The sequence below is a fragment of the Heterodontus francisci genome, chromosome 4 (genome assembly GCF_036365525.1).
Source record: "Heterodontus francisci isolate sHetFra1 chromosome 4, sHetFra1.hap1, whole genome shotgun sequence".
Taxonomy (NCBI): Eukaryota; Metazoa; Chordata; class Chondrichthyes; order Heterodontiformes; family Heterodontidae; genus Heterodontus; species Heterodontus francisci.
In genome coordinates, this window is record NC_090374.1 from 56,945,688 (window position 1) to 56,958,106 (window position 12,419).

At 42.2% G+C, this 12,419-nt stretch overlaps 1 protein-coding gene across 5 annotated transcripts in view; it reads left to right on the plus strand.

The window, feature by feature from the left end:
- Positions 1-12,419, plus strand: part of LOC137369052 (zinc finger FYVE domain-containing protein 16-like) — a 107,610-nt gene that overhangs the window by 18,811 nt on the left and 76,380 nt on the right. For all 5 annotated transcript variants that reach the window (XM_068029597.1, XM_068029600.1, XM_068029602.1 and 2 more), the window contains one exon: positions 5,780-5,879. In XM_068029597.1, the coding sequence (XP_067885698.1) occupies positions 5,780-5,879 (100 nt within the window). The remainder of the gene's footprint in view (positions 1-5,779; positions 5,880-12,419) is intronic.

Sequence of the window (12,419 nt, forward strand, 5' to 3'; positions counted from 1 at the left end):
TGCAGCTCTGCTCTTGCTGCCTCAACTCAGGTCCGTGCTCCTGTGAAATAGCTTTCAGCTATTTCTATTTCTTATATAACCAATGAAAGAGATTGTGAAACTGTAAGAGTCTTTTTGCAAAACATTTTGTCTTCACACTCCCACTTAGATACAAACATACGAATTGGGAGCAGGAGTAGGCCATGTGGCCTCTCGGGCCTGCTCCTCCATTCATTAAGTTCATGGCTGAACTGATTTCTCCACATTACCGCCTACCCCCGAATACCTTTCACCCCCTTGCTTGTCCAGGATCTATCTACCTCTGCCTTAAACATATTCACAGACTCTGTTTCCGCCGCCTTCTGAGGAACAGAGTTCCAAAGACTCACGACCCTCCGAGAGAAAAAATTTCTCATCTTAAATGGGCGACCCTTTATTTTAAAACAATGACCCCTGGTTCTAGATTCTCCCACAAGGGCAAACATTCTTTCCACATCCACCCTGTCAAGACACCTCAGGATCTTGTATGTTTCAATCAAGTCGCCTCTTACTCTTCTAAATTCCAGAGGATACAAGCCTCGCCTGTCCAGTCTTTCCTCATAAGATGGCCCGCCCATTCCAGGTATCAGTCTAGTCAACCTTCTTGGAACTGCTTCCAACTCATTTACATCCTTCCTTAAATCTTCTTTGGCCTCCTTGTCTCGAGAGACAATGGGTAAGCTCCTGGAGGTGGTCAGTGGTTTGTGAAGCAGCGCCTGGAGTGGCTATAAAGGCCAATTCTAGAGTGACAGGCTCTTCCACAGGTGCTGCAGATAAAATTGGTTGTCGGGGCTGTTACACAGTTGGCTCTCTCCTTGTGCTTCTGTCTTTTTTCCTGCCAACTGCTAAGACTCTTCGACTCGCCACGCTTCAGCCCCGCCTTTATGGTTGCCCGCCAGCTCTGGCGATCGCTGGCAACTGACTCCCACGACTTGTGATCAATGTCACAGGACTTCATGTCGCATTTGCAGACGTCTTTAAAGCGGAGACAAGGACGGCCGGTGGGTCTGATACCAGTGACGAGCTCGCTGTACAATGTGTCCTTGGGGATCCTGCCATCTTCCATGCAGCTCACATGGCCAAGCCATCTCAGGCGCCGCTGCCTTAGTAGGGTATATATGCTGGGGATGTTGGCCGCCTCGAGGACTTCTGTGTTGGAGATACGGTCTTGCCACCTGATGCCAAGGATTCTCCGGAGGCAGTGAAGATGGAATGAATTGAGACGTCACTCTTGGCTGGTGTATGTTGTCCAGGCCTCGCTGCTGTAGAGCAAGGTACTGAGGACACAGGCTTGAAGCACTCAGACTTTTGTGTTCTGTGTCAGTGCGCCATTTTCCCACACTCCCTTGGCCAGTCTGGACATAGCAGAGGAAGCCTTTCCCATGCACTTGTTGAATTCTGCATTGAGAGACAGGTTACTGGTGATAGTTGAGCCTCGGTAGGTGAACTCTTGAACCACTTCCAGAGTGTGGTCGCCAATATTTATGGAGGGGGCATTGCTGACATCCTGTCCCATGATGTTCGTTTTCTTGAGACTGATGGTTAGGCCAAATTCGGTGCAGGCAGCCGCAATCCTGTCGATGAGTCTCTGCAGACACTCTTCAGTGTGAGCTGTTAATGCAGCATTGTCAGCAGAGAGGAGTTCCCTGATGAGGACTTTCCGTACTTTGGTCTTTGCTCTTAGACGGGCAAGGTTGAACAACCTGCCCCCTGATCTTGTGTGGAGGAAAATTCCTTCTTCTGAAGACTTGAACGCCTGAAACAGTGTAGGTGCGAGAACACAGCCCTGTTTCACACCATCAGGATTGGAAAGGGGTCTGATGAGGCACCGCTATGCTGAATTGTGCCTTTCATATTGTCATGGAATGAGGTGATGATACTTAGTAGCTTTGGTGGGCATCCAATCTTTTCTAGTAGTCTGAAGAGACCACGTCTGCCGACGAGGTCAAAGGCTTTGGTGAGATCTATGAAAGCAACGTAGAGGGGCATCTGTTGTTCACGGCATTTCTCCTGTAGCTGGCGAAGGGAGAACGGCATATCAATGGTGGATCTCTCTGTTCGAAAGCCACACTGTGCCTCAGGGTAGACACGCTCAGCCAGCTTCTGGAGCCTGTTTAAAGCGACTCGAGCGAAGACTTCCCCCACTATGCTGAGCAGGGAGATTCCACAGTAGTTGTTGCAGTCACCGCGGTCACCCTTGTTCTTATAGAGGGTGATATTGGCATCGCGCATGTCCTGAGGTACTGCTTCCTCGTCCCAGCACAGGCAAAGCAGTTCGTACAGTGCTGAAAGTATAGCAGGCTTGGTACTCTTGATTATTTCCACTGGCTAGAGAATCAATGGCATCACTGAGTTCCGATTTTGTTGGCTGTACGTCCAGCTCATCCATGGCTGGGAGAGACTGGGCTGCATTGAGGGCGGTCTCAGTGACAACATTTTGCCTGGAGTACAGTTCTCGGTAGTGTTCCACCCAGCGGTCCATTTGCTTGCGTTATAAGGAGACCAGTACTGCGCACAGTACTCCAGATGTGGTCTCACCTATGCCCTGTATAGCTGAAGCATAACCTCCCTACTTTTGTATTCAATTCCCCTCGCGATAAACTATAATCTATTAGCTTTCCTAATTACGTGCTGTACCTGCGTACTAACATTTTGCAAATCATACACTAGGACGTCCAGATTCTTCTACATCTCCGAGCTCTGCGATCTCTCACCATTTAGGTGCTATGCTTCTTTGTTATTCTTCCTGCCAAAATGGACAACTTCGCATTTTACTGCATTTTACCACATTATACCCCATCTGCCAGATTTCTGCCCACTCACTTAACCTATCTGTATCCCTTTGTAGCCTCCTTATGTCCTCCTCACAACCAGCGTTGCTACCTGTCTTTGTGTCATCAGCAAATTTAACAACCGTACCTTCAGTCCCTTCATCTAAGTTATTTATATAAATTGTAAAAAGTTGAGGCCCCAGCACAGATACCTGTGGCACACCACTCATTACATCTTGCCAACCAGAAAATGACCCATTTGTGCTTACTGTTTCCTGTTAGCTAGCCAATCTTCTATTCATGCCAGTATGTTATCCCCTGCACCATGAGCGTTTATGTTTTGCAATAACCTATGATGCGGCACCTTATCAAATGCCTTCTGGAAATTTAAGTACAATACATCCACCTTCATCCACATTACATTTAACTCCCTCAAAGAACTCCAATTAATTGGTTAAACATGATTTCTCTTTCACAAAACCATGTTGACTCTGCCTGATTATCATCAATTTTTTTTAAAGTGCGCTGCTATAAGGTCTTTCAGAATAGCTTCTAACATTTTCCCTAAGAAAGATGTTAAGCTAATTGGCCAGTAGTTTCCTGCTTTCTGTCTCCTTCCCTTTTTGAATAAAGCAGTTACATTCACTATTTTCCAGTCTAGCGGAACCTTCCCCAAATCTAGGGTATTTTGGAAAATTAAAACTAACATATCAACTATCTCACTCGCCACTTCTTTTAACATTCGTGGATGAAGTCCATCAGTACCAGGGACTTGTCAGCCTGTAGCTCCAACAATTTGTTCAGTACCATTTGCCTGGTGATTGTAATTTTCTTGAGTTCCTCCCTCCCTTCCATTTCCTGACTACAGCTAATTCTGGAATGTTACTTGTATCCTCAATAGTGAAGACCGATGCAAAATACCTGTTCAGTTCATCTGCCATCTCCTTATTATCCATTATTAATTCCCCAGACTCACTTTCTATAGGACCAACGTTCACTTTGTTAACTCTTTTCTTTTTAAAATATCTATAGAAACTCTTACTAGCCATCTTTATATTTCTAGCTAGCTTTCTCTCATATTCTAATTTTACCTTCCTTATCAATCTTTTAGTCATCCTTTGCTGTTTTTTATATTCTGTCCAATCTTCTGACCTGCTACCCATGTTTGCACAATTATATACGTTTTCTTTAAGTTTGATACTATCTTTAACTGTTTTAGTTAACCATGGATGGCACCACCCCCCCACCCCCTTGGAATTTTTCTTTCTCATTGGAATATATCTATGCTGTGTTTTCTGAAATATCCCCTTATATGTCTGCCACTGCATCTCTATTGACCTATCCCTTAACTTAATTTGCCAGTTTACTTTAGCTAGCTCTGCTTTCATGCCTTCATAATTGCCCTTATTTAAGTTTGAAATACTGGTCTTGGACCCACTCTTCTCTCCCTCAAACTGAATGTTAAATTCAAATATATTATGATCGCTGCTCCCTAGGGGTACCTTAACTATGAGGTCAGTAATTAATCCTATCTTGTTGCACAATATCAGGTCTAGTGTAGCCTGTTCTCTGGTTGGCTCCAGGACTTACTGTTCCAAGAAAATATCCCAAAAACATTCTATGTACTCGTCATCTAGGCTACCTCTGCCCATCTAATTTTTCCAGTCTATATGTAGGTTAAAATCCCCCATCATTATCGCTGTACTTTTCTGACAAGCTGCCATTATTTCTTCCTTTATACCCCCGTCCTACAGTGTGGTTAATGTTAGGTGGCCTGTACACCACTCGCACAAATGACTTTTTGCCTTTATGATTTCTCATCTCTACCCAAACTGCTGCTACATTCTGGTTTCCTGAACTTGGGTCATTCATCTCTATTGCGCTAATACCATCATTAATTAACAGAGCCACCCCTCCACCTTTTCCTCGCTTCCTGTCCTTCATAAATGCCATATACCCTTCAATATTTAGGTCCCAATCTATGTCATCCTGCAGCTATGTCTCTATAATAACTATCAGATCATACTTATTTATTCCTATTTGCGCTCTCAGTTCATCTGTTTTGTTTTGAATGTTACGTGCATTCAGATACAGAGCTTTTAGTTTTGCGCTTTTATTATTTTTGCAACCTCTAACATTATCTGTTGATTTACTCTTATATTTGAATGCTCTGTCCCTTCCTGTCATAGCCTGTTTATCATTTCCCATTTTAATACCTTCCTCTTTTGCCTTGTCTCTACTCCTTGATTTACCGTACCTTCTAAAACTTGATCCCTTGCCCCCACTATTCAGTTTAAAACCCTCTCCACTTTCCTAGTTACGTGGCTTGCTGGAACACTGGCCCCAGCAGGGTTCAGATGCAGACTGTCCCAATGGTATAGCCACCACTTTCCCCAGTACTGGTGCCAGTGCCCCACAAACTGGAACCCACTTCTACCACACCAGTCTTTGAGCCACACATTAATTTCTCTAATCTTATTTGCCCTATGCCAATTTGCACGTGGCTCAACTAATAATCCAGAGATTATTACCTTTGAGGTTCTGTTAATTTAGTGGTTAATTCCTCATATGCAGCACCTCTTGTCCTGCCTATGTTATTGGTACCTACATGGACCACGATGACTGGATCCTCCCCCTCCCACTGTAAGTTCCTCTCCAGCCCTGAGCAGATGTCCTGAACCCTGGCAACACAGCCGTCTGGGCTCTTGCTCTTTGCTGCAGAGAACAGTGTCAATCCCCCTAACTATACTGTCCCTTACTACCACTACATTCCTTTTTTCTCCCTCCACTTGAATGGCTTCCTGAATGCGCGTTTTATTATAATCTGAAATTGAAAAATTGCATTGAAGGTAGTAATTGAGTTTCCTGTATTGGAATCTACCATTCTTGTTTGGCACTCTTAAGACATGCAAAATAAACAACAAATGTGATTCTTTGCTTTTGCTGTGCTACTTGTTTTCACAATGGTGCTGATACAGTCAATTTTCTAGGTTTTCTGTGCTGCCTGTTGTAATCAGAAGTGTAAACTGCAGTATTTGGAAAACAAGGAAGCTCGTGTTTGTGTTGTCTGCTATAGCACCATACAGAAAGGTAAGCGACTTAAGTGGTTATAAACCTGGCCTCATTTTATTATCTCTCCAGAACATGAAACATAGTTATCTATTAGTTACAAGAATGCATTTATTGCATTGAATAGCTTGCTTCCTTCTACAGGGAAAATCACTTTGTAAGGGAGGGAAAAATAACATCTTCAAAGCCCCCCTCTCCATCCCAACCATGGCTTTGTTTTTTTTTAAAAAGCCTTGGAAATGGTGAAAATGAGGAGAAAGCTCTACTGAAGTGCTCTGGGAGTAGCCTCAGGAAATTTAAATAAAAAGCAATAAGCATGTTTAACTAACTGGTTTCCCTGTCTCGGTGTCCTTGATTTGAATTACACCCCTGTTTCTGGTGATTCCACCTCAGTCATAGGCTTGGTACTGATAGGATATTAAAAGTAATGCTGTAGATATATCCTCCTCACAGCTTGCAACTGAACTCCCTAAGGGTTCAATAGCCCCTAGGTGTGTTTTTCAACTTCTTCTGGCTTCTTATACTGGGTACCCTAGCTTCTTCTCAAGAGATATATGTGCACAAAGTTGGTATACAATAAAGAATTATAGTATAACCCAGCTTTCATGCATTGTATTAATGGTTGACTCATGAACCTATTTGTGTCACTTGTCACGTATAAATGATGATGATGCAGTAAGTTTCCGAATCGAGTTAATAAAGGCAGTGTATAACTGAACCATACCACCCAATCCAAATTTCAACTCCAGCTTTGTGCTAAGTTATATGATCTCCGCTAAAGAAGCATTTGGGGCATCAACATCCTTATGGTAGAGAGGGGAATAACTCCCTTGGTTCTTGGTCCTGATGACTGATGCTTGTTAAAATGCCCATGTGTGGACATCAGGAGATCAGGATGAACTAAGATCTCTTTTGATCTAATAGGGTGCCAGCAGTAACTTAATTAGGCTTGATTCATGCAGAATCCCTAATTGGGTGATGTAGTGATACCTGGTGATTGAACCTTTCAGAGTGGTGCCTTCAGGAGGGGAGAAAAGGGGAGACAATTGATAAATAAAATTACAATGTTCAAGCATAATGGCAACAAAATCTGCAATAGGTTCTGAGCTGTTCAACAGCTAACACTAGAACTGGCATAGCACCAATCCAACAGCAGATTACAATTTATGAAAGATCCTTATGAAAACCCCATTGGTGCATAGGAGCAGGAGTCTGCCATTCAGCCCATCGAGCCTGCCCCGCCATTCAATATGATCATGGCTGATAATCCACTTCAATGCTTTTTTCCCATATCCCCTTATGTCATTTGTATTTAGAAATCTGTCAATCTCTGCTTTTAACATACTCAGTGACTGAGATTCCACAGCCCTCTGGGGTAGAGAATTCCAAAGATTCACAACCCTCTGAGTAAAGAAATTTCTCTTCACCTGTGTCCTAAGTGGCTTCCCCCTTATTTTGAAATTGTCTCCTCTGGTTGTAGACTCCCTAACTAGGGAAACATCTTAGTGAAGGTAAAGTGACAAAGGCCTTGTATTTAGGCTAGAAACCTGCAAAGAACACAATCTCAGCTTGTAATTTTCTATGTGGAGGAAATGGTCAACTTGAGACATTTTAATGGGATAAGCAAACAAAATATGATTTGAGATATAAAACCAATGGCTGTGCACAAGTCCACTTGTGTTTTGCTACTTTTCCTGTGTTAATTACTCTTGATCAGGATGATTGTGGGACATTTATATTTTAGCCTGTTTCTGGTAAGGGAATAGGAAAATTGGACAAGATTCCCACCTATTTGCTATCCATTTACCAGCAAGTATGTATGGAATTTGGAGGACAGCAGGCTTATGCTCCATACATGTATACCAGCCAACAGTATTAAACAAGCTACCGCTGAAAGCTAATGCAGTGCAGCTGGATGTGGTTGAGATTGCATTGTCTTGTGCCTTTCATCTGTACAGCGGTTAAAAAGCAAAACAGCTGATGAGCACAGACCTATGTGCCACAGAGCTTTATGCTGGCTATCGTCTTCACTTCTGTAATTTTTTTGAACTTCCGATGTTCATCCAAAATGATTTTCTTAAATAAGTGCTCTAGAGCACAGTGGCTGGTATGATGCTGCAAACTTGTAGTTTCTCCTGCACTGTTCCCTGGAGTTTCTGCTTTGGATGCAGTTGGTGGTCTGGGCGGAAATTTTGCCCAAAATAGAAAAGTTTTGAGAACTTCTAATCCCCCTTCTAGATTCTGCTCATACATTTGCATTTCAGTGAACATAAAATCTGCCATGATTAGGCAGTGTTTTGGAATGTAATTTGGAAAAAGAATGCTTTTAAATTTACCATGGAATATTTTTACCTGGTGCGGTTTTAGTAATACAGCTGAAAATGGGTTTATCACATAAAATAAGCATTTTTGATAAAACTATACGGAACCATTTGGTAGTTATCTAGTTGTACAGTAGTCAGTTTCTTAAATTTAAAAAAAACTTTCAAAACATGCCTGTTAATGTCCTTGCACCTAAAAGAACAGCTTAATTTTAAGAACCACTTGGAAGACCCGCGCAGGGGTGCAGTTTGCTAAAACTGTCAATGGTGATTAATTGGATTAAGGTGCATGGTCAGTTTTGTGTGCAGGGCCAGCTTCTAGCACAATGTTTTATAAATTAGCGCAAAAGATTTCAGAGACTCGATTCACGCAGGATGTAATTTTGCACTTGAAATTCTGTGGTCTTTTGTGCTGGTTTGGCTGATTTTGGGTGAATTGCACTGAAAAAAGTGCCACCTAGTGAAAATGCCAGGCTTGAATGTTTAAGTACTTGAACAAGAATAAATTGCAGGGTTATTGCGAAAGTACAGGGGAGTGGAGCTAATTGGATACCTCTTTCAAAGAGCCAGTACAGGCATGATGGGTCAAATGATCTCCTGTGCTGTATGATTCTATAATTCCTCTGCTCTTCCACATTCCAATCACTTGTTGACTATGACCACAAATTATAGCACTGAGGTGAGGAACTGAAGAATTCCTGTTAAGAGGGATTTTACCTAGTATGAGCTGTCCTTGATGTGAAAAGAGTGGAGGGGAATTTCATCTGTTTAGAATATTGTCACTGTGTACAGTTTTGGTCTCCTTATTTAAGGAGGGATATACTTGCATTGGAGGCAGTTCAGAGAAGGTTCACTAGGTTTATTCCTGGGATGAAGGGATTATATTATGAGGGGAGGTTTGGGCATTTACTGATTGGAGATTAGAAGAATGAAAAGTGATATTGAAACATATAAGATTCGGAGGGGTCTTGACAGGGTAGATGCTGAGAGGATGTTTCTGCTTGTGGGGGAACCTAGAACTATAAGGGCCATAGTTTCAGAATAAGGGGTCACCCATTTAAGATGGAAATGAGGAGGAATTTCTTCTCTCCGAGGGTTGTGAATCTTTGGAATTCTCTATCCCAAAAAACTTTGGAGGCAGAGTTACTGAATATATTCAAGGCTGAGAGAGACAAATTTTTGATCTATAGGGGAAGTGGAGTTGAGGCCAAGATCAGATCAGCCATGATCTTATTGAATGGAAGAGCAGAGTTGAGGGGCCACATGGCCTACTCCTGCTCCTATTTCTTTTGTTTTTAATGCCATGTTCTAGGAAAAAAACACACCAGCTTCAACAGATATTGTGCCAGTATACTGTTTTTTATATTCTTGACTTCACGTCTAATAGCTCCCACATTGATAAATCTATGACCACTAGTGTCTCACCCAAGCTTTGCATACCTCAAAATTGTCTCTCAAATGCAATTTGTTTCCACAGTTGAAATGGACATATAAAAATTGCATATGCCTCCTATGAAGCTATCAAGTGACATTTAAGTTTAAAAGAAGACTGCTTTATATTTTGTTGAATGTGGCATATTTTAAGCACGCATTGACTTGTTTGTTTTACAAATAATGTGTTTGGGAAGAATTGCAATTAAATCTTGATAGAGTTGATATCTTTTTTAGGGGCCAGATTTGGCGCTATTAATGGCAGAGCAACTGTCAGCGTTCACTGTCATTATTCCTCTGAAATTGACAGCAACTTCTGGAGACAGCGCTTGCGTAGTTAAATGAGGAAATTCAGTAGTTGCTGTCAGTGGTTCTAGGCTTCTACATAGGGTGCACTGTTAAAGTCGCTGCAGACTGCAATCAATTAGAAATCACTGAATTCATGAGATTTTGCCCTCTTACTGTTACTTTTGCTTTATTCCACGCTCTGTAAAATATTAAAAGTGAAGGATCATCAGTGCTTTGAATTTCCTGGTTTGCTGGCTGTGACAATACTTCAAAGTGATTGGCTGCTTACTCTGCTTGATTACATGATTGTTGCTGGATGCCTGGAAATTCCCTTGACTTGGCACTAGATTCAGACTTAGATTGGGAAAAAGGAAATCCATGTCACAGAGCTAGCTAGATCTTTGTGGACAATTTCTTCATGCTCAGTAGCGAGCTCTGTCACTTCGCCACTCACCACGAAATCCTGGCCATTGTGTCTTGTCAATGATTTGACTTTTTATGCGAGAGATTATGAAAGTCTGTTATTGCAGCATCAACTCTTGAGGGCATTGTTCTAGGCTGCATCAGTCAAATTAGTTGATGCATGGATTGTTTATCATAGATACAATCTGAATTGCAAAGAACCTTTTTGTGCCAATTTTTCCTCCCTCCTCTTCTGAAGGTTCTGAAGAGCGAGAGTCCAGATGGCTGTGTTGCCTGCCTGGTGCCAGGGTTCGGGACATCTGCTTAGGGCTGGCGAGCAACTTACAGTGGGAAGGGGAGGATCCAGTTGTCTTGGTTCATGTAGGTACCAACGACATAGGCAGGACAAGGAAAGAGGTTCTGCATAGTCAGTATGAGGAACTAGGCACCAAATTAAGAAGCAGAACCTCAAAGGTAATAATCCAGAGATTATTACCTGAACCACGTGCAAACTGGCAGAGGGAAAATAAGATTAGAGAAATTAATGCGTGGCTCACAGACTGGTGTGGTAGAAGTAGGTTTCAGTTCGTGGGGCACTGGCACCAGTACTGGGCAAAGTGGTGGCTATACCGTTGGGACAATCTACACCTGAACCTTGCTGAGGCTGGTGTTCTAACAAGCCACATAACTAGGGAAGTGGGGAGGGTTTTAAACTGAATAGTGGGGGCAAGGGATCAAATTTGGGAAGATATGGTAAATCAAGGAGTAGAAACAAGGCAAGAAAGGAAGGTATTAATATGGGAAATGATTAACAGACTGTGACAGGAAGGGACAGTGTACAAATCTAATATGACAATTGGCAATCTAGTTGTGTGAGACCCCTGGGGACAAGCGACCATAACATGATAGAATTCTTCATTAAGATGGAGAGTGACGTAATTGATTCTAAGACTCGGGTCCTGAATCTTAATAAAAGAAACTACGAAGGTATGAGGCACGAGTTGGCTAGGATAGATTGGGAAACGTGAATTAAAGGGATGACGGTGGATAGGCAATGGCAAACATTCAAGGAACACATGGATGAGCTGCAGCAGTTGTTTATTCCTGTCTGGCACAAAAGTAAAAGAAGAAAGGTAGCCAGACCATGGCTTACAAGGGAAATTAGAGATAGCATTAGATCCAAGGAAGAGGCAAACAAATTCACCAGAAAAAAACAACAGACCTGAGGATTGGGAGCAGTTTAGAATTCAGCAAAGGAGGACCAAGGGATTGATTAAGAAGGGGAAAATAGAGTACAAGAGTAAGCTTGCTGGGAACATAAAAACTGACTGTAAAAGTTTCTATAGGTATGTGAAGAGAAAAAGATTGGTGAAGACAAATGTAGGTCCCTTACAGTCAGAAACAGGGGAATTTATTATGGGGAACAAAGAAATGGCTGACCAACTAAATGCATACTTTGATTCTGTCTTCACAAAGGAGGGCACAAATAACATACCAGTAATGTTGGGGAACACAGGGTTTAGTGAGAGGGAGGAACTGAAGGAAATCAGTATTAAAGGATTGGTGGTCATCTTCCAAGATTCTATAGACTCTGGAACAGTTCCTACAGATTGGAGGGTGGCAAATGTAACCCCACTATTTAAAAAGGGAGGTTGAGAGAAAACAGAGAATTATAGACCAGTTAGCCTGACGTCGGTAGTGGGGAAAACGAGTGTCCATTATCAAAGATTTTATAGCAGAGCACTTGGAGAACAGTGGTAGAATGGATTGGATTTACGAAAGGGAAATCATGTTTCACAAATCTTCTAGAATTCTTCGAGGGTGTAACTAGCAGAGTTGATGAAGGGGAGCCAGTGGATGTGGTTTATTTGGACTTTCAGAAGGCTTTCGATAAAGTCCCACATAAGAGATTAGCATGTAAAATTAAAGCGCATGGGATTGGGGGTAGTGTATTGTGATGGATAAAAAATTGGTTGGCGGACAGGAAACAAAAATTAGAGATAAGTGGGTCTTTTTCGGAATGGCAGGCAGTGACTAGTGGGGTACCACAGGGATAGGTACAAGGACCCCAGCTATTCACAATATACATTAATGATTTGGATGAGGGAACTAAATGTAA